The sequence below is a fragment of the Camelina sativa genome, chromosome 20, assembly GCF_030686135.1.
Source record: "Camelina sativa cultivar CO46 ecotype springtype chromosome 20, ASM3068613v1".
NCBI lineage: Eukaryota > Viridiplantae > Streptophyta > Magnoliopsida > Brassicales > Brassicaceae > Camelina > Camelina sativa.
Genome location: NC_141899.1, coordinates 8960068 through 8987834, shown reverse-complemented (window position 1 = coordinate 8987834; position 27767 = coordinate 8960068). Strand labels below are relative to the sequence as shown.

Here is a 27767-nt window from a genome sequence, read left to right as displayed (position 1 = left end):
GAAAGCCTTTTCGAGGTAAAGCTGACTTCAGATCCGTTCCGGTGGAAACAAAACATGAAGGCTAGAGAGAGGAGGTGGCTCTAAACAACCTTTCAACAACCAGAACCCATGAAAGTCATCTAAAATCCTAGAAGGATCCACCGTTAACCACCAAAACACTCACCGGAAAATCCATCTATCTGCTCTAAATATAAGTTATTTGTATTTCTCGTCATTCGTCAAACTCTGGATTATAAACTCTAGTCAGAGCCAGCGTTGAGACCAAGCAAGCCAAGCATGTGCTTGCGGCCGTTTAAGTAGTATTGCAGCCCTAATTTTACAGTAATTTTCTTCAGCTATGTTGGTAAAGGATGTTAATATTGATGCTGAGGTAACGAGTTTGAGGCTCTCTATCACCTATTATTCTGTTTTTCTTTATTTTTTGTTAATTTGTTGGCCAAATTTGCCTTTTTGAGAAATACCCTAGACTAGCACTATCTTAGGTTTTTCTTCTAAAAGTAGCACATAAGCTTAGTTTTTCTAAATGTAGCATTAACTGATATTTAAATTAAATACAGAAATTATTATTTTAAAAATTAAACTCACGATTTTGGATTTCTCTAGTGAAGCTTGCCGTGAATCACCACATCTGAGATCTAGCTCATCTTCAGCCACTTCCAGGAGAAACGTCACCGTCGTTGCATCTCGTTCTAGACTCCGACGTTGACCGGTCAACTATTATGTGTAGGCACAAGACCGAAAAAATGCGTAAATGATTCCGATCTAAGAAACAGAGTATGGGATCTATCTCGATCTGACCTTTCAATAATCGAAATGAAGAGTTGGATTTGAACCCTGCTCCAATCTCAGCTCGCCCTCTCACATGACTACCTCTGAATTTGAATAATTATTTCCAAGTCAAAAAAGATGATGAAGAAAAGGATAAATACGAAAAAGACGATGATGGGAGACCAAGCAAAGCGAGAAATTACATATTAAGAATATGGTTTACAGATTTGCTGGAGTTGGTGGAAGACTCTTGTCATCAGGACAAAGAGAGAGATCGTCGAAGAGGAAGAGGAACAACGATGGATATGGTGGTGAGAGGTGGAAGAAAGGAGCGAGATTCAGCTACTTGGGTTCAGCTAATGGATTATGGGAATCTTATGCTACAAGATGATAGAAATAATGGTGAGATTATGTGGGAGAGTTTTAAGTATTCTTATGAATTATGATTCTTTTGAGAAGAAGTGTAAGCTATTTAGGAGTGGTTGAATTTGGTAAAGTATCTAGCTTGCTATGAGTTTTTGAATTGTTTTGCTAATGGCACAGATCAACTTGGTAGTGTTTCTTGGGGTTTTAAGGTTAATCAATCTGGTAGTGTTGCAGAATTAGTTTAAATGTGATATATAAGATATCTCTTGAAGCAATGTTAAAACAAAAATTGAATTCATGGACTGATCATGTTGTTGAATAAGTTTTTCAGCTCTAACTCAAGTGATTGATGATATTCATGATAACAGATATTTCAAGAACAAAGCAGAGAGTTAATGATGAAGATGAGAAAATGTGCACTTGAGTGGAAGTTTGTGTTCGTCATTATGGAAGGCCTTCCTAAATTTCAAGAATGCCTTCATAAAATATTAGGAAGACCTTCCTAAATGAATTTTATGAAGTATTTTAGTGTTATGTCTGTGATGTCTTTGAAATGTTTCTTTAGAAGATATAATTATCTTGTGTCTTGTGTTGGAGAAGTGTGTGATATCTTTGATGTGTTTAATTGTAATGTGGGGTTTTTTACATACTGATTTCAGCAAAAAAGAAAGAAACGTTGTAAGGAAGTTGAGTATGTTGTTCCAAAGAAGAATTGATGATGAACAAGATGTTTCATGGCAGAGCACACAACATGTTTAAACCATCCTGAATTTAAGCAAGAACACTTTAAACATGTAATCTTTTTTAACTACTATCTTTATGAAGACCATCCTGAATTTCGAAAAGTCATTCCTAAATATTATTGAACCCTTCAAAAATTTAAATATATGTGTTTCTAAATATATATGTATGGTGTATTTTAGATCAATGTGTCAAATATTAGTAGATTATTCCATTAGTGATGGGTAATGATTTCATTTTTGTGCACATTCTGATGTTTGGAAATCTAAACTTTTTTATGAAAGCCATTATGAAGTTCAAGGAAACCCTTCCTAAAGTTCTTAGAATCCTTCCCGAATTTCATACAATCCTTTCTGAATTTCATACAATCTTTCATGAAGCTCAGTCACAGTTAAAGCAAAGTGCTAACATAAAGCTGTGAGAATGTTATACATCATACAAGTACCAAAAAAAATTAAAAGGTTTATCAAGCATCATATATGTCTAAACAACATATATAGTAAAATTGGATAAATGAACAAAGTCTCATCTGCAGATATCCAAAACATACTTGCATCTTGTATCATCTGCAGCATGACATAGCTTAGAGAAATCTTCAACCCCATTACTTGCAATAAAACTTAAAATCAGGGAATAAGTTTCAGGAAAGTTTTCATAAATTCTCAACAATACTTCTTCAATCTTCAAATGTGACTGTGATGAGAGATGGGATGTGAATGATTTCTAGTCTGAGAGTCATCATTCTCAATAAGAAAACACATTGTTGGGAGATGGGATGTGAATGATTCAGACTAAGAAAATGTTATCATTCTAACTAAACCAATCAGCTCACATTCTCTCAAGTTCAGCTATATTGTCAACTTGGGTTTGATTGTACTGAACGAACTCGGAGAATAAGAAAACAAATGCCGTCAAGCTCACCTGCAACACAATTTCAATTCCAAAACAACTAAATTTTCAGAAGATACTCGAAAATTAATGATCACACAATAAAGATATCAAAACCCGAGAGAGATTTGAATCGAATCCCCATCACAACTATTAGATCTGGATCCAAATCGAAACAATGTTCTCAATTTCTAGTATGAGAGACATCATAATGAAGCAAAAAACAAAAACCAAACCTTCGTCACCCCCGTAACGGGATTTATCGTAGTTGAAGGTCACAAATCAGAAAACTCTCCATATCGAACACCAACTAAATCATTCAAATTAAAATTAGAGATAGAGCTTGGGACCTGCGAAGCTTGGGATATCTCGTTTTTCTGAACCAGAGCTCGAAGATCTCTTCGGTCCTTAGATTCATGCTTGTGCTTCTTTTCAATGTCGAGAACGCAATTACTGGTTTCACTGACTTCGGATGACTCGCAGATCTGATTGGGTTCACCGGTTGAACATCGTCTGCTATTGAATTTGGAATCGGCGGAGAGAGAGAAGTGAGAGAGAACATGATTGTTGCAATCTCACGATTTTGACACTGTTATAATTTTATTAATATTTTATTTATTTTTAATAATATATAAATTTGTGTTAATTTTGGAACTTTTGAACATGTGTGCTAGTTTTGGATTAATTATCAGCGCCGGTTCTGTCTCTAGTAACATGATTTATAATTTCCGTAAATTGTATTTAAGGTCAGATGTTTAATCTTCTATTATATATTTTTAATTACTAGACCATACTTGATCAAAATATTTGATGACGATTTGAGGTCAATTCCAAAGTTTAAGAAACCTATATATATTTGCGCTTTTGATATGAAAGACACGACAAACAACCACCAAGGCATCCTCTCCCGGCGGCGTCGAGTCCGATCGGCGTTGCTGGGTCTTTGTTTCTTCGTTTCTGTTGCTTCCTCGTTCTCTCTAGTCCGTTTGATTCTGGTTTCACCCCCATCGGAGACCCTTTGAGATTCCAAATCTCACCTCCGACCATGCTTCAGCTTCAACCCCCTACCTCTCCTCCGCACCCGGTGTCTCTTCTCGGTGAGCCTGCTTCATCGAGACACCATTCATCTGTTACTACCTCTGAGAGCCATGATTGCCCCACTAGTCCCGGTTTCTGTCGATCTCACCGCCTCACTTTGCTGTCAACCACAACATCTTACCGCTCCTCGGATTTTAATCCCCTCACCAAGGCTTTTACTTGGTTGCAGTTGGACGGAAGCTCTGTTCTGACGCCAGAGATGATGAAGATCTTGACAAAGCAACCTACATTATCGGCATCTTCTCTTTCCCTCTTGTTACCCATTTGGCCCAGGTTGTATTCTCGTTCTTTTCTTGGAACCCTGGAAGTTAGTCGTCCTCAGAGAAACCATGATTTATTTCTGATCTGGAAGTCCCATAGACCCGTTTATAACTTCATACCAAGGTCAAATTGGTTAGTGTCAGTCTACACTGCTTGGTCAAGTCGAGTCGTACTTGGTAGCAGAACAATTGATGCACTTATTTGTCTTGAAAACCCCTCTTGTCATGGCCAGTTGTTTGGTTTGGTTTGGATGTTTGTTTGGCTGAGCTTCATCAGTATGTTTGTCCCGCCAGTCGGGCTTGTTTTAGTGCCTGCATCCTTTGCACCTTTACCGTATCTATCACCAATATTTCGACTGCCTCAGTGTCATTGTGTAACTAGGTCCGACCTGCAATCCACTCTCTCCCATTCTAATCAACAATTATGTAGCTTAAGGTCTCCATTAGTTCGAAGACTGCTAGTGAACCTTAAGTCATTTATGTTGCTAGATTGGTTTAAGAGTCCTCTAAAATCCATGTTACCAGAAACACATAGGACTGTTTTCTCTGAAGGTAATAACTTGTTGAAACTTGGCATTATGACCCTAGCTCCACTGAGTGAGGATTACCTCTGTTTCATCCGCCTCCCCCCATTACCCTGCCTATTGACTATGTTCTCCAATCTGCTTTTCATCAACTTCTTGAAGTTCCCTCAGATCAGCTTGAAGATTCGGGGCATTATGACCTCTGTTCATGGAAGCAAAGGTTACCCCAATCTCTTCAAGCATCTCTATCCCATCATCAGAACCGCCACCACCTTAGTAGTGACCGGTTATCAGAGCATTCTCAGACTTGCTCGAACCCCTGACAAAGATCTACCTAGAGTAGTCCTTCCCACCTTGGTGAGAACGTCAGCTTTATCCACTTCTTTGCCTCTAAACCCTCTTTTGAAGGAAATGGCCATCTCCCCTTCCATTGGCTTGCTCTTGGAAGCAGCTTTGATATGCCTTGATCTCACATGTTCCAGTAAGCTTTCTAGCTTGTGGTCTATAGCTCTCAAGCCCTTAATATCATTTGCTCCTATCTTACTATGCTACTTTGTTGTTGTTAAATTTGGGGCATGCCCTCCTATGTTATCTTTTAAGCTACCCTACTTCTCATGTATGTTACTCTTTCAATAGTGAATGATAACATCTGTTTGTTCAAAAAAAAAAAAAAAAAAAAAAAAAAGATATGAAAGACACGACAACTGCCGGGAACTTTCCACCATGAACAGCACTTGAAAAATACATCGCATGATACATTTAAATATTCATAGCGGGTAACCATGAATAATTATGAATAAGAAGATTCGACTTTTGTAAGCTGAATAAAGAAGATCAGTCGCAACAAAGAAAAGAAAAGAAGAAGCGAGAAGTCAAAATCGAAAGATCCATTAAAACAATGTAATGACTTAAGAAAACAGTAGACATCAATGGGAAAAGGAAAAGAGTCGAGAGAGAAAGTCGAGCGAGTGTGATACACGCGCGGCGATTTTTTCTCTCCCACCGTTTCTTTTTCTTCTGACCACAAGCTCGTGCTCCGATCTGGGTCCTCCGTCAATTCCGGTGACTGCGAGGACCCCTCGGCCCATTGTTCTTCACTCGCGACTCTTTGCATGTTACCGGCGAAGCTGATGGACGAAATCAAAGGAGCAGTGGAGAGGAGAAGAATCCGCGAGACGCCGATGGCAAGAGCTCTGCCGGAGGAGTTGCTACGCGGAGTGGAAGAGGGAGATTCACGGCGACGAACGAGAGAAGAAGGCAGATAGATCGGAGGATTGGAGATCTTGGAGGCTTCGCGGGATCGGTTACGATAGGGGAGGTAGTCTCCGATCCGGCGAAGCTAAACCACCATCGAAGGCCCGCTTATCTACTCCCTGCTGCCTCTCTCTCTCACGACTGAGCGTGAAAACCTCCTCGACAAAAGGCAGATCGGATCTCTTCCTCCTTCCCAAAACGGCTCTACGGTGGCAGGACGGCAAACGGATCTTGGATCACCGTCTCGTTTCGGCTACCGTCGTCCAGGCTCACCGGAGGTTCTGTTCCGGCTGAGTATCCGCAAGTATGGGCGGCGGCTGCAAACGAGTTCTTCGTTCTGCAGATTAGGGTTTCATGGTTCCCGGTTTGGTTCGGTCTGTGAACCCGGCCGATTTTGTTTCCATCGGTTTAGTTTTGGTTAACTATAAATGAGTTGGACCCTAGAGATTTATGTATATGGGCCTACTCCGGAAATAGCTCATTGGACATTATATGTTTATTAATTGAATATCCTTTAACAAAAAAAAAAAAAAAAAAAAATCGGAAGATCCAGCTTTATGATTTTGTGAATATTTCCCATTATAGTTTTAACTTTCAAAAAGATATGACAATATTAATTGAAAAGTTTATCCAAAGGGTGGTAAATGGTAATTCAAAACTTCCGATAAACGGATAAAACGGTATAATGGTTTCATTTTCGGATATTTTAACATTCCGTTTGTAGGACAACTATGTAATCTATTTCACTATTTGAGACGAAAAATATATATTTTCATTTGAATTATTACTCTTAAATCTTAATTATGTGAATCAGAATAAGCTTAGGATAGTAGTAGTAGTAGCTCGCAAAATTGAAGTTTTCTAGGTCGAATGGAGGTCCCCACATTATCTCTTTCAGTCTTTTCATCAATAATGGAGAATTATATGTATTGAAAAATCTCGAGTTGGACATAACTTTGCATGCTTAGCATCACTACAAACTAAAGGGGAAATTAACTTTAAATATCTTGCTTGATCTGATAAATGTTCAGAAATCTTAATTACCTCAAAATTTTGGATATCTACAAATTCAAGTACGGATTGTTACATTATGAAAACTAGATGTACATACTCTCGAATACAAAAGAAATATAAATCAAAAGTTTTGTCCAACTCATGATTATTTATCGTTTTTCTCATTAGTCATTACTATAGCTGTCACAAATTTAAATACTTGCATAACAATAACTTTTTATTCAAACAGTCGTATGATCAGTCCAGTGGTACTGCAAACACATCAATTCAGGATGTAGAAATAGTAAATCAACATATCGAAGATACAAAACTAATTGATAGAAGAATATTCGTGTGCACCAAAAGGTAACGTGCTTTGTTTTGTTGGAGTTTGATGATTCAGTTTGGTCAAAACCCACTTGAGTTTTTTGGCCCATAATGATAGTAAGTGTATGAAAAAGATCTCTCTTTCTTAAAGTTTTTTGCTTGACTTAAGTTGTTTAATTGAAAGAATTACTCATAATCACTTTGATTAACCAAAGTGCTTACGTTTATATTACTAAACAACTCAAATCTGTCTCCACCAAGATGAAAATTATACATATACATCGCCCCTTTTGCATACATATTGTTTTTGTTTTTTTTTGTTTTTGCTTTTATCATTGGATAAGATCTAGCCGGCAAATAAACATCAAACCATATCCATGTTGAAAGGTTTAATATCATGGTCTTTTTTTTTTGTTCAACAATAACTTCGATTACTTCATGGTCTAATCCGTAATGGGTAATCGGATATGTAACATTATCAATCTTAGTAAGAAACATTAGGAACAAGTCATTTCAAATGATGTTATAGATAATAAAAACTGGACAATTATATGCAGCTTTTTTTTTTGTTTCCTTAAACATTAGTTTGATGTTTTCTTACTGCATCTTAAATGGTGTTTTATTATATATAAGATAATTTGGTAAAATATTCAGTTGGTTTCTTTAATTAGTTGTAAAATTTGGTAAAATTTTCTTCATTTATTTTGCACTGTGTCTAAATATAATGAGACAGTGAGTAAATTAGTTTGTTTAATTGTTTTCAAAAGTGCTTTTGAGACCATTTACTATTTACTTCTTTGTATTTGGTAGATTCAACGAATGCAAAAGAGCTTGACGACTCCTCGAACGTTCATACACCGAACGAGTTCTATATCAGTTTGCACCACTCATTGAAACAAATTTTCTCATGCTTTCTAGTTCGACAAAACAACTTATAAGACGCAGAAACACACTTACAAATGTGAGACACTTGTTTGATGATCTGACTACCTACCAGAGTACGAGACTATAGTCTGATCAAAACCATCAAAGAAGCAGCTAATAAGAAACTAAAACAGATCATGTAAATAATACTCAAAACTCAAAAGCAAAAAAATCCCATACACTAGCTAGAAGACAGTTTGGTTACTGCAAGCCAAAAACAAAACCCGTTAATACCATAACTTGTTTGATTGATCTAACCGACTATGTTCTGATCAAACACACACTCATAGCATGATCAGATCCTATTTGCTTTTTTCACATCTCAACCAAAAAGAACACAGTAGTACAGAGGAGAAAATTTTATCACTGATCTCTCAGGCGAAGAGAAACCTCCGAGAAGAAGAAACTCCAGATGATTTCTTGATGTGACCTCCTTCTCGGAAACCTGAATCCGACTCGTCGTGGTGGTACCATCCCACCGATCTCTGCGCTTCTTGTACGATCTGCGATATACCTGTTTCCAAAACAACACCCAATCGGTAAAATTCAAGAATCCATCTCAGAAACAGAGTGTTTATGTGTGTGTGTTTTTTTTTACCTTCTCTGACTGATTGCTTGTTGTGACGGATATCATGGATAGTGGCGGAGATCTTCCAGTAGAGAGGACGGCCGACGTAGAACAGAACCACCATTAAACCGATTAGAATCACTATACGGAACCAGATTCTCGCTGATGATGGAGACGCCATTGTATCTTCTTCGACTTCGAGTGATCCAAATTCGTGAAAACAGAGAAAAAAACTATAACAAAAAAAATTCCCAAAAAGATAATAATAAAAGAATGATTGAGAATATTAAACTACGCCACGTCATCAACATTATAGTTAAGAAGAGAGGGATCATACGGTAATTTTATTCTATATGGGTAACCACTATAACCAAAACCTCTGGATCGCTGAGAGTTACATGCACACGTAAATGCTTTCGGAAAAGCATGCGGAAACATTAAACACCATATAACAAACAATCAAAACCTAAAATTGATAACTCAAAAGTGAACAAAAATACAAATAAAAACCTATTCTATAAAACATTCGTTTATCTTCCGGCGACACTTTTACTCTACTCCGCCTTGAGCTCAACATTTTGGAAAAAAACTCTACTCGTTTTGATAAAATTCCTATAAATCCCAGCTTATGGTTCTCTTCGGATACAAGTTTGGATCTCTTCTAGTGTCTTCCCTTTTGTCTCAGGCACCATCTTTGCCACAAAGATTATCGTCATGGCTGCAAATGCGGAGTATATGTAGAATGTACCTACACAAACAAAAAAAAAAACAAATCGCTTTGTCTCAGTTTAACGTTTCGAAAACAGGGTTACAACACACAATTCTCCCAATCCCAAACAAGCCATTAAGAATGTACCTGGAGAGCTCCAGCTCATGAGGAAGTTGAATGTGTAAGAAACAGCCCAAGCACCAGACCAATTCACCAGTACCACTAAGCTTCCTGCGATTCCCTTCACGTTTATCGGAAATATCTGCGTTTGGGATGAACAGAGCTCCAAATTCAGTGTTTACTTTACTTAAAGTATTGACTCTGTTTGTAAACAAAGTAACTTCCTACACAAGTAACGTCTCCGTTTTTAAACAATGTTACTTTTTACACAAGGAACTATAGTACCATACCTCCGACATTATCACCCAAGGAACAGGTCCCATTCCGATGGAGAAAGCAGCTACATAGATCTGAATAGTGAAGAAAAGACAGGATTTTTAATACTAGTATCATGGACTATACTAAAAGTTTAACACACAGCTCTGTACTTGCGTTCTGTTTCTGGTATTAAGTAAGTACTAATATTTAACTTACAAGTACACCTCCAACGGCTAACATAGGAACCCAGTCAAGCAACAAGTTTTGTCCCTGATTCACAAACATTTTAGAATCGATGTTACGATTTAAATTAACGTACAAACGAATAGATTACTAGCAAAAAACAGGGTTTAGCTAGGGTTTATGATATGGACCTTGAGGAAGAAAGATGTGCCTGTGAGAATACATCCCAAGAAGATACCACCAGCTGAAATCTGCAGAAACATTTGGTCTATATATATAAAACTGAACATTGGGACTCAGAACCCTTTTCTTAAAGTAAAAATATTTTACCATTATTAGTGGCCTTCTTCCAGTTTTGTCTATCAAGATTGTTCCAAGAACAGTTATCGGCACCTGTTAACAACGATTCGATCTGTGTTAAAGTAGTGAAAATACAAATTATTTTAGAGAAGAATATTGACTGAAGCAAAAACGTTTATGCTAATGCACCTGAACACAAGCGATAGCGATTGTTCCGAGCTTCCCAGACGAAAATCCTGTAAGTGTTTTAAAGACTTATGTTAGAATCTAAACTAAACTTGGTTCTAATTCAAGACTAGTTATTGAGGTCAATCTTTCTTATATACCAGCTTTTACAAACGTTTCGCTTGCGTAGAATCCGATCCCGTTGATTCCCACAAACTGTTGGAATACCATCAGGGAAACACCAATCTGAAGAAAAAAAGAAAACACATTTAACTTTCTAAAACATTTGAGTTAACTGAATAAAATATACACAAGTGATTGATAAGTTTTTGCTTTTGGCTTTGAGTTAAACTTACGATGACAGATCGACCATATTTCTTGGAAACAAGATCTTGGATTCTTGCTTTTGGAAGAATCTCTAAAGCTTGAATCGAGACTTGAATACCTTCTGCTTCATTTGCGATATCTGTATCTTTTCCTCGCAGCTTTTGTAGGGCTATGCGGAACTCTTTCTCACGGCCTGCTTTTGCCTGGAAAAGCAAGAGCATGAAAGTTTTTTTAAATGATGTTTTTAGAAACTTATTTGTAGAAAAGGCCTACAAAAATCATGAATAAGAAAGTGAAAATTACCAGCCATCGAGGAGATTCGGGTATGAAGCACAATCCAACGAGCAAAACAATGCAGGGAGCGAGTCCTTGTAAGACCAAAAACACAAAGATTGATCAGTTTTCCGAAGGGAACTAAACCTAAAGATTAAACAAGAAACAGAGGAAAATTTACCAGTTAGGGCAAGAGTTTTCCAAGAAATGAGAGATCCGATCAAGAAAGAAACTGATGAACCGATCACAATCATGAGTTGGTTCAGTGTTGTGAGTCCACCTCGGAGGTGCTTGGGAGATATCTCAGCAATGTACACAGGGACCTGTTTTTATTGATTCATTTAGTTCTAAGACTGAGAGTTTTTATGTACAGAGATAAACATCAACATAATTTACCAAAAGTAGTAGAATTACAATCATCTATTTATCTTTGACTGACTACTACATAAAAAAATTGATTTCAAAGGGTTATATATTTACTTCAGTAAAAAAAAAGCGAGTAACTTACCACATAAGAAAAAACTCCAATCCCATATCCTGTAAAGAACCTTCCTACATCAAGTAGCAAAGCACCCTGCACCACATTTTAATTAACATCAAAATCCATACAAGTTTCCAGTGTTGCAAATAGTCGAAAAATAGGTATTTATTAGGTGTAGATTTAAATACCTTGGAGAAGAAGACAGCGAGCCAACCTGTGATGCAGAAGCAAGCTGAGGTTCTCATAGCCTGATATGAGTGTTAACATACAGTAAATAAATATTGGTATTTTGAAAATGTTAATACTGGCCAATTAAGTTTGGGATTGGGAAAGATTAATTTACCCCTTTTCGGCCGGAGAAATCTGAAATTTTCCCACTCATAACAGCACCAATCATTGCACCTATTGTTAAGATGGATCCAAACATGGAGAACTGCATGTTTCACACACATTAATTATGCGTATAAATATAAACTACAAAATTTGAAAATTCTAGTTGACAAAACAAGAAAAACAGGGAAGAAAACTTTGGTTAATCCAGAAGTATAGACACAAACCTCTGCAATGGAGAGATTGAGATCTTGTCTGATAGATGCCTGAGTAGGCGCTGAGTATCCAACCTTTTAACAAATAATTAAAAAAGAAAAAAATCTAAGAGTGCATGAGAACTAATTAAGACAGAGGTTGAAACAGAGTTTGTCTCTAAAGCCAAAACTTACACAAGAGCCGAACTCAAAGGAGCCACAGACAGCAACAAAAGTGCTGAAGATAACCATCAAGTAGGATTCATTAACCTCACTCTCTTTTTCATCATCTCGATCAGTCAAAAATGGTTTCCCTAGATCCTCAACATTATTTGCTATGTCACCCCTCTCTACATCTTTGATTTCCCTAATTGCCATCCTATCTCTCTCTCTCTCTAACTCTTAACTCTTTGAGAGGAGAAAATATTCAAGGGAAGAGTTAGAGAGAGAGATGTGAAGAGTCAGGTTCGTGAAATGGGTATTTATAGGTAATACATGTATGTAAAGTCTCGACATGGGACGAAGATATTTAAGATATTTGTCCTTCGACGGCAAATTAGATAAATAAAATATTAAAAATGCGATAATGATTGAGATTAGTACTGACAAAAAAAAGAGTGCTCATGTGGGATTGAAGCTGTCACTTACATGGCTCTGATCTTTTTTTACTATTTAAGTTTCTTATTTTCGTTGAACCTTGTCATTCTCTATCAAAATTGTTTTGAAAATGATTTCTTGATTTTTATGTTGATATATTACCATGTGGGTCTCAGTTTTACTTAACTAGCCATAGTGATTGGCTGATTGCGACCAGGGTACGCGTATCAGCTAAATTTGTCCATATGTTCTTCTAATCTTACATAGCTAAGTTTAAGATATTTTTATTTTATCTTAGCTTTTGTTGGTGTTTAATGGTTAAGCTTTATGTAATTTTGTAATAGATAGAATTACTAATTAATTGTCAGCTTTCAACCTTCTCAATTGTTCGGAAGAAAGATAAAAATCTCATCAAAATTAGTCTTTCCACAGATATTTGTTGCCCCGTTCTATTCATGCCGTCGATTTGAGGTATCATGGACTTTTCTAATCCGACGTTTTAGTATATCCTTCTATTTTAATGACGAGACGTGATTAAAATTGTTGAACAAATGCATGCATATATTTATCTAGGGAGAAAGAAATACGTACTAACCTAATTATTAACGGCAAAAGTATAATGAACTTTATACTTTACAAAAAAAAAAAAAAAAAAACTTTATACAAACATGTCTTGCATACGTCCAAGTAATCTCTAATAATTTTATTTTGTTCAAGAGAAAGGCTTCTACGTTTGCGCAAACTTCTCAAGGCAAAATAAATTAGTTTTTCAACCAAAAAAATAAGTTAGTTTATGTTAAAATTAGCACGTTAAAGCTAGCGTTTGAAGAAAGGTGTATACATCTAAAGCCAATTAATAACCCAAAAAAAACTATAATTCACAAACTAACCACTAATCAATTATATTCTCTATATTTATGTATTAATGACAGGTTATGCCTTTTTGTTTTCTTTTTTTATTTATTTTTTTCTAACCACCACCACTTCTTCTATCATCTCCGACTTCTGGCCACCACCCATCCTCCGGCCAACCTCCGGTCAACCTATGGCCAGCTTCTGGCCAACCTTGGGTCAACCTATGGCCAACTTTCGGCCAACCTCCATCCAAACTCCGGCCAAACTCCGGCCACAACCACCACCCCACCTCTGGCCACCGTCCCACCTCCGGCCACCACCACCGTCTACCACCCTATCCACCTCTGACCACCACCCCATTATCATCACTACCAGTCTACCACCAAGCCAACATTAAAATGGTAATTTTAATTGTTCTATTTATTATTTTTTTAATTTTTTCAAATAGTATGCTACTCCCTCCGTTCTAATTTAGTTGTCGTTCTAAGATTTAATTTTTGTTTCATATTAGTTGTCGTTTTAGATTTTCAATACAGATGTTTGATGAATATTCAATCTTATCCCTGCTGTTTTAAAGTTTGAACCAATGAAAAAATTATAAAATATATTAATGAAGGACAAAATATAAAATTTAATAGTTTTCTTAATTTGTGTGCAAAAACCTTAAACGACAGTTAAACTAGAACGGAGAGAGTATATCTTTTTATAGTTTTTTTTTATTTGGTTATACAGCAAATTCACCTTTAATAAATAGTTAGAATGTTGTCGTTTACCAAAATATATGACTCAGAACTGACGCATTTCCATATGTGTGTCTCTCTTCACTGTTTTCAAATCTAACATCCTTTGTCTTTTTCTACCCCATTTGCGTTCCATGTTGCAAGTGATCATCTCAGTGCCGATTTCTCAATCCAACATGCATTTGAATACAGTAGCACTTAGAAACAGAACTACTATGATACTATCTCAACTATCTTCCTACACACAATTATTTATCAGTTAGTTATTAAAAAGCTTTCTGTAGACAATGATATTTTATGCAAACAAAAGCAGAATATTCTTGATTTTTTAAGATTTAGAACGATCGATATTCTTACATTGCAAAAAGAACAAACGGCATCGTTTACAGAACAACGCAGCAGCAAGAGTGCAAGACGTTAGGCTTTCACAAAGATTGCTACATGTTAGTTTATTTGGATTGAATATAATCAAAGACAAAGTTAAATCGTGATCCTAGAGTTGGCCAAATATAAATAAGGGAGAAGTCTCAGGAGCCGAGCCATTGCTTGAAGCAGAAAAATGCACAAGATTACGATTAGGGTTTGTTCAAGAATCATTTCTTTGACCAAGTAACAAAAAAAAAAAAAAAAAAAGAGGTTACAGTGAGCGAAAGCAAACCCTAATATACACTATTCGATGAGGGATATAATCAATCACTGATCAGACCATTTCCTGTTATTACAACTGCAGCAGCATCACCAGTCTTTTAAGAAATTGGGAAGAAGAACACAGAGAAAGAGTCAAGTACTCATCTGATCATGAGCCATCTTGTCTCTTTCCAAAGAGGAATCTCTCTGAGAAGCTGTAGCTGAGCTCTGTTGAAAGCTGAGACAACTTTCCCTCTTCAAGCTTTTGATGAACACACCTTAGTATGGTTAAAATGAGAGTCTCTTTAATTGAAATTTTATTCAAAGTTTGTGTGCCAATCTTGTCCGGATTGCCACTGCAAGCTGTGTGACCTTGTTTGGATGATAGAGAACCGCACATACCGCAAAACAGACAGCGAATGTAGCGATTAAGAAAACAGTTTGACGGGACCTGTATGTTAGGGTGGAGTGTAATGGTATACATGACTTCCTTGGCCAGTCTCCTATGTCTTTTACGTTCATGACAACCTCTTTGTTTAAAAGAGGATCAGTCTCTTTTCCACCAATATCTGGTGAACAGTCTGCCTGTATCCTCTCTTTACAATCTAATCCTGCTTCCGGATCCTGTCAACATAACGAATGGAGGGCATTAAGAAACAAACACAAGACTGCGCAGACTCTAGTAATATCGTCATATCGTGCCAAAGATATCAGGAAACACAAACTTAATTATCAGAAGTGGAGCAAGAAAACAAAATGTGCAAGACAAGTGAAGATTGTGGGCAGAGTCTAGTATCGATCAAACAGGAGAAAAGGGATAATCAGATATTAGTGAAAAACCTGATTGAAGTTTACTATTGTTGATGGTTTATCCTTCTGGAAACTGCTCTTACAACAGCAACCTGATGAAGGAAGAACATTCCCTGGGGTCACCTTTGACTCTTCATGGATTTGATGCTTTCTGTTAGCGTCACTCGCCAAATTCATATTTTCATGTAGAAGCTTCACGTCGCAGTCACAGGTACAGTGAACAAGACTGTCTGGCTCCATTTTTTTCACCAAAGCTTCCAGATTGTGCAGTACGTTTCCCAAGATTGACGACGAGTTATTTTGTATTAGATAATTCAAAACTCTATTGTATCTTTTAATCTGACATCGGTTTATTCTTTTCTCAGTGCATTCTGCAGAGGGCACCTTAACTGACCATGCAATATCTAACAAGAGGCCACTAAAAGTGCTCTGTCTCTCCCCAAAATCACTGCAACAGCAAGTCGAAGAGCAGCAAGCGGTGACTTCTTGTCCCTCTGGAACTAGAGTAGCATTGAACTTCTGCTCTATTTGTTTCATTTCGGAGCAGATAGATTCATCTCCAATAATTAGAGGTATGAAATTTGATAAGCCAGATTCATTTTCAACCTACAAAAGGATTGGAGGAGGACCGTATTAAAGAAAGCTACTTGTAAAAATGTTTATCATTAAAAAAATGAGTACCTCGACAAAAGCAGGGCCAAAGAGATTAGGGTCAGAATTCACAATATTGATCTTGTAGAACTTGTTATTACAAGAACGTTTCTCATCCTGCGCCGGTGTAGGTACAACAGAATAATTATGTGGTAAGTACTTCCCAGAAAAAGACACGAGAAACCTACAACAAAAATAGTTATCTGTAAGCTGCATTATTATTTCATATCTAGAATATCTTAGTGGTCACAAGTGAAAGAAATCAAACCAACAAATGATAGTAGTAATCCAAATGCAACATTTTGAAGTTTCTTGCAATATCAGCATGATCATATGAGGTATACGACAGAACTAAAAACGCGAAAGACCCCAAGCATAGATCAAAATTAGGTTGACATACATACCGGCATTTGGGTTGCAGAAGGTTTTGTCCACAAACAACAAGTTCTATTGGTTTTCCAGCTTCAAAACATGTAGGATACACAAACTGTAGTTTCGGTGACTCTAATTTTACATCGACTCTCTTTAATGATGTTCCACCTATCAAAACCAAAATAAATAAGCACTCATACCAAAAGTGTCTAGATCACAATTAATGATTATCCAGTACGACAGGGAGAAAGAAAAACAGAGAAAACAAGTAGAGCACATCAACTTGCCTTTAATAAGACGGAAAATCATGTTGTTCAAATAGACAGTCATCGAGCCTCTTCCAAATAGCATCTTTCCAGGTTTAAGAATAAATTCATCCAGATATGCCACAGGATCTTTAGACAACTGAAGGAACAGAAAGGAAAAATTATTACAGTGTAAAATCAAGGTGAGAGCTCATATGAAGAGATAATCAGTCTGGATTTTCTCTCTACATGCCACAAGCTTACAAATATGCACAAATTTTAGAAAAAAAGAGCTCCAGGTCACACAAAAACATAGACGGTATAATGGTACTTAAGAGAGAAACAGGTGCATAGAGACAGATTTTCTTTATGTTGTGTGCGGCACCAAGAACATAGAATTGATGAGAAAAAAGATAAAAGAATGTACCTTCGCCCACATAATCTCTGGCATTGCTATAAAGACGGTCAAAATTGTACATCCTGGACGGATATAACCCTCCAGCTCAACAGGCATGGTGGACAACCATTGGAATATCTGCAAATTCAGTTCATCACATGATATTAGTTCTTTGAGATACTGTAAATGTAAACATAGTCTCCGAACACTAAACTGTAATATATAATTCTTGAGAATACTTGATGACGTAGTCTCCGAGGGAACTCTGCTGGATTCCAGTCGTAGAGCTTGAATGAGATCCGACCCGTTGGGCACTACAATGAATTGAAAATTAGTTCATAAAGCGCACAAAACTTTTTGATGTAAGAGTGGGAGAAGAGGACCCACCACAGTTGAATAAGCGCTTTTGTTGTCACCACCGGAAGGTGAAAGTTCAAATTTTGTATCATTCATTCCTTCATCTGGCTGAGGTTCACCCGAACCTGTAACAGAGACAAAGTTGTCTGCGTTGATGCTATGGGTAAAGGGTACAGAACCCTGAGCGGGAATATGCCCATCTTCAAAAATCAATGAAGCCTCTTGTTCTGGTCTCTGGTCACTAGAGCATGTATTATCTGCTTTAAGATAATAACATAGGAAAGCAAAATCAGCTTGAATTTCCAAGAGAGAGCTTAAACATTGATATGCAAAGCAAACAAATAAAACAAAGAAACCGCATGGTGAAATATGATTTGTGCTGTTCACTTATACCTTTTCCATCCTCAACATCAATTACACTGTTATCATTATGTGATGGCGGCACTTGCTGTTGTTTTGTAGCAACGCCTCCTTTATCTACAGGTTTTCTTTTCCGTCTGTTGTTGTGACGCTCTAGCTTTCTCCGACAGCTGCGCTTTCCCTCATCAAAGTCCGGGAGCACATGAAACCTGCCACATAGGTTTACTCTCTGTAACGACGGAAACAGCATAGATGGAGCAAATACATACATACATAAACAATAATACTGACTAGTAGACAGCTGGTAGAGGCAAAATCAGTTAAGCTCAGCCTATGCTAAAGAAAGAGGCTTGGTTAAATGATATGAGAAATCAGTGGAATCATTTCAAACTGATCAACGGTCTCTCTCCCTCAAGTTATTCAATTTCCTAATGAAAGATTCAACAGTTTCTATTCGATCTTTTAGATGATTTCATGTTGCAAATCAAATCTCAATAAATGACTTCAATTCAATACAGAAGATAGTCACCTAAGTCAACCACAAAGCCCACGAGAGAGCGTAGGCGATAAACTGAGACAACTCACCCCCGGATTCAGCTATCAAATCCATTTCAAAATATCAAAGCTTAGATTTGCAAATAAACAGAAAGAGAAGGATAAAGGAAAACATACTTGCCACACTGTTGACAGTATCTCTTATTATCTCCGTCAAGCACAACAAAGGTAGCATTAGCACACCGGAGACAAACCCTATGCCTCCTATGGTAACCTTTAAGCTCGCTTATATCCACTTCACAACCTGGAACCTGACAACGAGCAACACCAGAACCGCCGCGAACACGCTTCTTCTTCGGAAGCTCAGCCTCCTCCAATTTCTGATCAAGCTCAGGACACGAACAAGGAAGCAAACCTTCAACGAAATTGGAACAAATCAACCTCGGGTCTCGCTTCCTAACCCGATCGGAACCTGAACCAGATTCATCAGGAGAAGGATACGATTCAGATTCCGCGAGAGGCTGAGTCGGAATCAGCTGGGGCTGCGGATGAGGAGGAAGAGGAGGAGGAGAAGGAACGGGAGGGAAAGGAGTAAGATGATCGGAAGAATCGAAAGAAACGAGAAGGCGTTCGTCGGCGGCGAAGTCAAGGAGATCTCCCCAATCCCAGAGAGCGGAGGGATAGGTTGAAGGATCATCGTTAACCAATGCAGGAGGAGGTTGAATCTCCATCTCCGGAGGCGTAGGTGATTGAGATTGCGACAGAGAAGACATCTGAGGAGAGTCTTCAATTCAATTTCATAAAATTCTCAGAGAAAGGTCCATTGGTTGTTAGAGGAGGAAGTTGGTGATTTTGGTTCTAAGGTTTTAGGTAAACAAATTTCCACAAAGTCATCAAATTTTGGGGAAAAAAAAAAAGAGAAACAGATTATACAATAAAATATTGTACTAATTTCTAAAGATAAAATAAATTATCTAAAAATATGATTAGTCTACTACTACATTCTTCGTATATGAAATGACTCAATGAACAATCAACTCGTTGAACTAATAAACACAATCATTATTAGTTTGTTAATCGTGCTATCATAATGTATTCACATAACTATTCCTTTTTTTTTTTCACCTAATTGATTCACAAATTCTTTGAAAAAGCTGAAAACTCATTCATCTTGAAAAGACTACTATATGATTTTAAGAATCATTTTTTTTGTTGTCTTATAAATAGACAAGCACTTTTGTTTTGTACCAATCACTTTCTTTTTTGTTTTATGTAGTGCTATTTTTGGACTGGTTGATTTTATATAGTACAGTAGGAGGTGTTACATCAAATTCTAAATCCGATGTAGATGCATTATGTTTTTAGTTAACCAATAGGTTTCAATACAGTTAAAATGCTTATAAAGTTTTTTTGTTTTTTTGAACACCATACGAATAAAAAATACTTCTATACAATTAATTTTACTACTAAAACATTAAAACGTTACTAGGATTAAAAATCGTAGAATAATATTTTTTAAAAAATTTGGGACACCGAGAAAGAAAAAAAATGAGCTGCGTGGGAGTGTGTCGGGGCGTGAGAGAAACGCGTTGTATGGTGGCAGCACGTGATTGGTTGAAAGGAGTGTCGCGTGTAAGCTACGCGAATTTGAGGAAACCAAACTGTTCATCTATCGTTATCGATAACGACGCCGGATCAGTGTTACTTGGGACGTGAGCGACCCACCAAAGTGCCTCTTTTTTTCTTCTCCCTTCTCCAACAAATAACGGTGGATTTTGGTCTTCTGATTTCTCCAAGTCATTACAATAATATTACACCACCAGATTATAGACACGCGTCTCATTCGCCATGTGATTTTTATATACCCCCTTTTGTACTATAATAATCATATAGCTTACTTTATTTCTTTATTGTGTTGAGAAACTTTATATGACATGATTAAACAAATGACTTGGGGGAATGTGAATATTATGGCCCAGTCTGGGCCTTGGAATAAATGTTTAATGTTGACACCATGACCAAATGAACCACCAACAGAAATTGATTGCCAAAAAAAAAAAAAAAAAAAAACCACCAACAGAGACTTGAATTCGAGGGTTAGGTGATATTGTGAACCCGAGTTCGATCTCTAGAATAAGTGAATACTTATACAACTGGAGAGAAAGTTACCAACAATTTATGGGTTACTTAATATTGGAGTTGGAGGTGACATTTGAGTACCATTGAAATTGCTTATTTGACTTAATCGCTGGCTTATTGGATGATTGAAAACATTTGCATATACATTAAATAGAAGACATGTCGCTTTATAAGCACAAAATGAAATGGATATAAAACATATCTGTATATTGTTTAAAATTAAGGAATCAGGTTTTACAACGTAGGAATCTTGCTTTACAAGGCAAACTTCTTGCTTTGTCTGATAATTAATTGAGTCGAGAGAACAAGTTTGGCTTCCAGATTAAGCCACAATGATTCCAATAATCTTTTTTTTTTTTCATACTGTGCACATATCATTGCATCACCAGATTTTGATGTTTTAATTTAACAACAACAAAATCAAACGCCATTTTGCGAGCGGAAGTTTCGATCCAGACAAAATTCTGCTGAAAGAGTTTGGTCTTTGTGCTTGTTACCTATGGTGGTGGTTATGTTATGTGGTAGGTATGCCTGGAACTTGAGGAACGGCAGGTTTAGGCTGTTTGATCTTATCCACAAGCACAGCTTGAGTCGTGAGAACTATGCCGGCAACAGAAACCGCATTTTGGAGGGCGAATCTTGAAACCCGACAAGGATCTGCTATTCCAGAGTTCAGAAGATCTTCATACCTTCCAGACATTGCGTTGTAACCACTTCTCCATTCGAGCTCTCTGGTTTTCTCCACTACAACTAATCCATCAACCCCGGCATTGGTTGCTATGGCCATTGCAGGTGCTGTGAGCGCCTGCAAACAAAAAGAGAAGCGAATTTTTAACGAAACCAGAATGGTTAGGAAACAGGTTTTGGTTTCGTCATTCAGTTTTCATACCGTCGCTACAATGTCTGCACCTATCTGTTCATATGAATCTTCCAGTATATTCTTCTTGATTCTCGGGATCTCATCTAAAAGATGAATATATGTGGCACCACCACCTGGAACTATACCTTCTCTCATGGCTGCAAATGTAGCGTTCTTCGCATCCTCTATTCTAAGTTTTCTGTCCTCAAGTTCTGTTTCAGTGTGACCTCCCACCTGAATCAAGACAGGGTTAACCTGATATCTTCACGGTAGAAATTAAGTTCTGTTGACATCCCAAGTTGTTGCAGCATATTATAAACAAAAGAAGGGTTATGGTAAAATTGGACCTTAATTACAGCCACACCTCCTGTGAGCTTAGCAATTCTCTCTGCGATCTTTTTTGAAAGATATGAATTATCTGTCTCAGCTAGATCCTTCTTCATCTGAGCAATTCTTGCCTGAATCTCCGGTTTAGTTGAATCGTCTGCGACTATAGTTGTCGAATTAGCTGTAATTATTACTCTCCGAGAAACACCTAGCTGATCTGAAGTTGCACCCATGAGAGACATGCCTAAATCTCCGGAAAGATAATCAGCTCCTGTTTTATATCATTTGTCATGTTTAGCAAGTGAACTATGTCGTGTGAAAATCAACATGGAAAGTACAGTTGATTGAGAAAAAACCGGGACCTGTCATGAGTGCAATGTCTTGTAGCAAAGCCTTTTTCCCATCCAACATTCCTGGACATTTCACAACAGCAACATTAATCAAACCTTGCTTCTTGTTCACCACCAGTATCTCAAGCACTTCCGCGGATATATCTTCTGCAATTATAAGGAGTGGAACACTGAGTTGTGAAGTTTTCTCCAGTAACGGAACTAATTCCTTGGCTGAAGTGATTTTCTGATCCGTCACAAGGATTTTAGCTTTGTCGAATTCCACAGTAGATTTCTCCTGATTTGTGATGAAATGAGGCGACATATAGCCCTTGTCAAACTGTACAAAATAAATTTTCCTCATGAGTCACAGTAACCCAATGGTTTGATAATCTTAACTATGCAAAAGTGTGAAACTAACCTTCATCCCTTCCTCAACTATAACAGACGTTTCTGATGTGGAAGATGATTCAATGGAGATGACGCCATCAGGGCCAATCTTTTCCACAGTTTCAGCAATCAAGTTCCCCACAAATTCATCGTTGCCAGCAGAGATTGACGCCACGGCTACAGAACACAAGAATCCCTTTTAAATTATTACGAAAAATGAGATCAATCCAAACTTAGCTATGGTAAATAAGTAGTAAGTAACCTTTAACATCACTCTTCCCTTTGACAGGAACACTTTTCACCATCAACACCCTGACCAACTCTTTAACAGTCTTGTTCATCCCATTCTTCACAGAAACAGCATTAGCTCCAAAAGCAATAGCCAAAGATCCAGCCTTGATCATTTCTCTAGCCAAAATGATTGCAGTTGTTGTCCCATCACCCGCTGATTCATTCATCTTAACCGCAACCTACATTACAAAGTATCCCCCCAAAGTTTCAGGTTTGCTGCTAATTCATTAAAACAATGAACGAAACAAGGAGAAAGAGGGGAACGAATCATTTAGCCACCATGAATGAATAACCTCTTGAATTAACGTTGCTCCAGCGTTCTCAATCGTATCAGGAAGCTCAATAGATTTAGCAATGGTAACACCATCGTTAATAACTTTGATTGTGTCTTTTTCAGCTAACACTACATTACGCCCTTCATATTCAAAAAAAACAAAAACATTTTCAAGACTCAGTTTCTTTATCAATTCCAAAATGAAGCAATTCTAAATTCGGATTCAATGAGTCTCTCACCTCTAGGGCCTAAAGTAACGGAAACAGCATCAGCTAACTTATCAATACCGGCTTGTAGTGCTTCTCTGCTATCTTTACCGTAGAGTATTCTCTTGGATCCTGCTCTCACCACTGAGAATTTTCTTGGGTTGTTCCTCTGACTATTACGGCTCTACATGACCGAGAGGAAACTTGTTCGGTTAAGAAAAAAAAATAAGATTCTTGGGGGAACGAAATGGTGGGCGAAGAGAGGAATTGGGGACTTACCGGAGAAATGATTGTCGGCGAGAAAGACGACGGTGATACGGCGGCTAACATTTCGTCTCTTCCGTTTTATGGGAATAGGATGCGACGGAAGGGGTTTTAATTGATGTTTGGGGTTTAGGTGAGCGAGTTTTGTAAATTCGATTACCCGGACGAGTCAAGCGACGAGTCAATTTTTTTTTTTTTTTTTTTTTAATATAAGTTTGTTTTTTGGGTGAATTAGCTGAGTAGCCAAAAAAAACTATAGAATAATATAACCATCTATTAAAAAAATTAGAAAAGTAGGATCAAGGGTAGGGTAAATTACTATTTTGGGTTTTTTGGTTTAAAGGTAGGGGTGAAGGTGATGGCCGGCGGTAATGGTTGACGGTGGTCCGGTGGCGGTCCGACGGTACTTCGGCGGTGGTCCGGTGACGGTCCGGCGGTCCCCCGGCGGTGTTCCGGCGGTGGTCCGGCGGTCTCCGGCGATGGCCCGGCGGTTCTCCGGCGGTTCTTCGACGGTCTCTGGCGGTGGCCCGGCGGTAGTGGTTGGAGGAAATCTAAACCCTAAGGGATAGTACATTGAGAACCCTAGTGGTGATAATGGTAAAGAGGTGGTGGCCGCCGAAGAACCGCCGGAGGTGGTGGCCGGTGGTGGTGACGCCGGAGGTGGTGGCGATGGCCGGTGGTCAGAAGATGGTGGTGGTGATGAAAGATAGTGAAGAGGTAAAAATTGGTATTATACATATAATATAGAGTATATAATCAATACATAGTTAGTATAGTTAGTTATTAAATTATAGAATTTTTTTTGGTCATACAACCCAATTCCCCTTGTTTTTTTCAGGGAAAGCAAAACAGAAATGTATACATTGAAAATTGTTATAAATAAGTGTTTGATTTTGTGGTGAATATAATATAAAGAATAGAGAAAATTTTATACTGTAGAAGAATTGGGATCTATATATATAAAGTCTAGTTTTCTCACTCCTGGTGCTGCCACGTCATCATCTCTCTCAATTAAATTAGGCCATTTTCTTGAAGCCCAATTTTAGGAGACAACACAGTAAGCAATTCTTATTTCATTCTTTAATTTGAATTTCTAAGCCCATTTCGAATCCATCTCTATTACCTGTTCAATCTGCTCATCGAAGAAAACTCTTTTCCTGGTAGCTTGACTCCGCCGCCATTAATGTGCGACCTCAACCGTCCCCCCATCTTGATTCCCTTCTATCACCTCACACGTCCCTCATCTTCTTCATTGTTTCTTTACTCGCTTATCCTTCAAACCCTTTCTCTATCTCCATCGGATAGTTTTCCTCTACAACTGTTACTCAAGTTCTTTCAATGCTTTGTCATTCAATTGAAGCCGCACTAATTTTTCTTCAATGCGTGCAAGGTCAAGTCCTATATAATGCCTTCTCCTCCAACTTCATGCCTCTCACAATTTCTTTCTCTCTAAATTTTTTCTTTACTAACATGGATTCCACTGTTGTTTCATTCGAAAATCTCAAAGCTGGCCGCCTACACCAGCAGATCGTTGGAAGATTGCTTCGTCACTGGACTGCCCGCAACGTCAAAAAAGGAGGCCAACTAATGGGAGTAGATTTCCTGCTAATAGATCAAAAGGTTGTATCGATCTCAACTACATTTTTCAGTTACTCGATTATAATCTCTTTCTCTAATTTAACTTTCTTCTTTTCAGAGTTGTTTCATCCAAGGATCCATCAATGTCACTCATCTTTCAAAACACGAAAAGTCGCTGTCTGATGGGGCAATATATATTCTATCGGATTTTGAAGTCACCAAAAGCAACACCCGTTTTAAACTAACTGATTCCCCTTTCTCCATACGTTTCATAGCAACCACTGCTTTTCATCAGGTCCACGAGTCTTTCGGTATTTTTCCGGAAGAGTTTTACAGGTTCATTACTTATCAGCAGTTGGTTTCTCTTGCCAATACCAATACAGATCTTCCAGGTGAGCCGAGGATTTAACTCTTTCAATATTGCCCGTCTCCTATATTGTGTTCATCTCTTAAAAGTAAAACTTCCATTATTAAGCGCTCATGACTTCGTTTAATTTAGAAAAAGAAATAGACAAATTTTCTATATGATGTACAGGGCGTCTTTGTTCTACTTTTCTATATTATGTTGATTAACAGTGTTGTTATTTTATTCTATTCATGAATTTATAGCCTAATGATTATTTCCTTACATTTCATTTGCATAGCTCAAACCTCGCTGTTTAGAGCAACATGTAGTGGGTAGATTGCTCCATTTTATTGGCCTGCCCGTAATGCTAAAAATCCGGCGTCAGCCAACTCATGGGTGTTGACTTCATTCTCTCATTGACGAAAAGATATCCTCATGCTCCTCATGTTTGACTCTCAATCACCTATTCCTCCTATTTTAATAGTAATGTGTGTTGCAGACTACTATGATGCAGGGGTCGATTAACATTCTCCACCTTCTAAATTTTGAGAGATCTTTGATCGATGGAGGCCATGGGGAAATCTACATTATATATGGTCTTGAAGTCACAAGAAGCAACCCACGTTTTAAACTCACTGATTTCTATATCTCTATAAACAATTACTCTCTCTTGGAAACACAAATTCCAAAACTCTCGGGTACGTCTTCTTATTGGAACCTAATATATTGAACAGTTCCGATATTTTTATACTTTCAAAAACTAACCTTCTCTTCACATGGGCCAAGTTTGTTTAACACATGCGTATCATAATGGAGTCACACAAACGTTGGAGAGGATGTTAGTCGTTATACATCTTGAAAGGTTTGAGTTCTTAGCAAACCACATATGTTTAGAGTTGTTTAATTAAACATACACTCTCCCTCCCCCATGACTTACCCATATTACATCACCACATGTTTCAATACTACTGCTGCAATGAGAAGCAGCGGTGAGAAAGTTCGAGTTAGCGCATTTGATGAACAAACACGCGACCACGCTTGAGGTTATTTATAGCGAGAAAGATGGAGGGAGTTGTATAATTTACCCACCAATATCAACCCCAAGATATTCAGAGAATCGGAGGTCATATTCTACCTATTCTTGATTATGTGTAGTCAATACTATGTGCATGGTCTTCTCAAATATTATGATCTGTCAACCTTGCAACACACTTACCAATTATTTCTCTCCCGGTGAACTTTAACTTAATTTACATCAGGGACTAAATTTTGATGGGGAGTTTGTGACAACAAGGGACTTTGTAGAAATGTAATAACCGGCTCTCTTTTTAATCCATTTAATTTTCATATTCCTAAAATCTTTGTCTACACGTACCCAAAATTGGACTATCAAACATGCTAAATGTCTCAACTCTACAGAACCATTGAAAGTCTTTGTATTTCTCTAAGTCTTTACAATCAAGATTACAATGTATTTAAAGACATGTTAATTATAAAACAAGTTCGATCTTCCTGAAAAGAGGAGAAGATTTCTGAACCGTTATTTGACCAAGTTTGAAGATCAAATATTCCATATTTGGTCAACCATATCATGGTATACAGAAGATTGAACATGTATACATTGATGAACGAACCCACATGTGCATTTTCCAAATTCTATAACTAAGATCCACTTTATTATTACGCTCATGCTCTTATTACAACCATCCACGCATTCGTAACACTGAAACGTGTATGTTATTGTGTAAGATAACCTTCCAGCTGCAGTCTTCGGCATTGCCAAACATTTCACAAAGTAAGGATTCCTGAAAAATATAAAACCTGACCTGAAAGAAAGAGTGAGTGGTGAAGGAAGCAAGAAGCAGAAAACGAAATGCAGAAAAGTAAAAGACAGAACAAAATTCAAGAGAAGTAAACTCTAATATGCTCATCTTAATATGTTAAAGCTTGTAAATCAAAAAAAACATGTTAAAGCTTGTGTCAAGTTTCACATGCGTGATCTTCATATGTTTAAATAATCACATGTTGCAGATGGAAAACAAAACCAACCATGGCTAAGTGAGAAATGCTTCACTGAATCTTTCTATCCTGCCCACCTCTCGCAGGAATCACTTGCCAAACAAACAAAACAAACATAAGAAAATAAAATTTAATAACGTAAACAACAAAACACAAATAAATAAGTTAGAAATTCTATTCATTAATTT

General features: G+C 37.5%; 5 protein-coding genes across 14 annotated transcripts; 1 reads left to right on the top strand and 4 right to left on the bottom strand.

Moving 5' to 3' along the window:
• Positions 1-8109: 8109 nt before the first annotated feature.
• Positions 8110-8991, bottom strand: LOC104770227 (uncharacterized). The gene is made up of 2 exons (XM_010494621.2): positions 8742-8991; positions 8110-8657 (listed from the first exon to the last, which is right to left on the bottom strand). The coding sequence occupies exons 1-2, from the start codon at positions 8890-8892 to the stop codon at positions 8518-8520; spliced, it is 291 nt and encodes a 96-aa protein (XP_010492923.1). The 5' UTR covers positions 8893-8991; the 3' UTR covers positions 8110-8517.
• A 36-nt stretch (positions 8992-9027) lies between these two features.
• LOC104770226 (sugar transporter ERD6-like 16) lies at positions 9028-12516 on the bottom strand. Its single transcript, XM_010494620.3, has 16 exons — positions 12247-12516; positions 12085-12147; positions 11871-11960; positions 11716-11775; positions 11555-11620; positions 11228-11369; positions 11077-11141; positions 10803-10976; positions 10608-10692; positions 10471-10517; positions 10312-10374; positions 10173-10232; positions 10015-10068; positions 9831-9890; positions 9568-9682; positions 9028-9459 (listed from the first exon to the last, which is right to left on the bottom strand). The coding sequence occupies exons 1-16, from the start codon at positions 12427-12429 to the stop codon at positions 9338-9340; spliced, it is 1449 nt and encodes a 482-aa protein (XP_010492922.1). The 5' UTR covers positions 12430-12516; the 3' UTR covers positions 9028-9337.
• Positions 12517-14789: 2273 nt separating this feature from the next.
• LOC104770225 (squamosa promoter-binding-like protein 7) lies at positions 14790-19831 on the bottom strand. Of its 9 annotated transcripts, none has more exons than XR_015592098.1 (10): positions 18735-19744; positions 18096-18271; positions 17733-17959; positions 17585-17659; positions 17376-17483; positions 16991-17108; positions 16736-16871; positions 16362-16534; positions 15711-16286; positions 14790-15494 (listed from the first exon to the last, which is right to left on the bottom strand). XR_015592098.1 is itself a non-coding variant. In XM_010494618.3 (10 exons), the coding sequence occupies exons 1-10, from the start codon at positions 19328-19330 to the stop codon at positions 15192-15194; spliced, it is 2472 nt and encodes an 823-aa protein (XP_010492920.2). In that variant the 5' UTR covers positions 19331-19831; the 3' UTR covers positions 14790-15191. The 9 variants fall into 9 exon arrangements, 7 of the variants coding, with proteins under 7 accessions (XP_010492920.2, XP_010492921.2, XP_087359533.1 ...); XR_015592097.1 differs by having other exon boundaries at positions 17733-17962; positions 18735-19608; XM_010494618.3 differs by having other exon boundaries at positions 16362-16515; positions 17733-17962; positions 18735-19831.
• A 1051-nt stretch (positions 19832-20882) lies between these two features.
• Positions 20883-23873, bottom strand: LOC104770224 (chaperonin 60 subunit alpha 2, chloroplastic). 2 transcript variants are annotated; one of them, XM_010494616.3, is made up of 9 exons: positions 23652-23873; positions 23406-23556; positions 23186-23307; positions 22864-23071; positions 22633-22778; positions 22245-22551; positions 21903-22153; positions 21586-21789; positions 20883-21501 (listed from the first exon to the last, which is right to left on the bottom strand). In XM_010494616.3, the coding sequence occupies exons 1-9, from the start codon at positions 23700-23702 to the stop codon at positions 21211-21213; spliced, it is 1731 nt and encodes a 576-aa protein (XP_010492918.1). In that variant the 5' UTR covers positions 23703-23873; the 3' UTR covers positions 20883-21210. The 2 variants fall into 2 exon arrangements, with proteins under 2 accessions (XP_010492918.1, XP_010492919.1); XM_010494617.2 differs by having other exon boundaries at positions 23172-23307; positions 23652-23819.
• Positions 23874-25106: 1233 nt separating this feature from the next.
• LOC147918637 (uncharacterized) lies at positions 25107-25623 on the top strand. Its single transcript, XM_087503616.1, has 2 exons — positions 25107-25256; positions 25333-25623. Exons 1-2 carry the CDS (start codon positions 25107-25109, stop codon positions 25621-25623), a joined length of 441 nt encoding a protein of 146 aa, XP_087359742.1.
• Positions 25624-27767: the final 2144 nt, after the last annotated feature.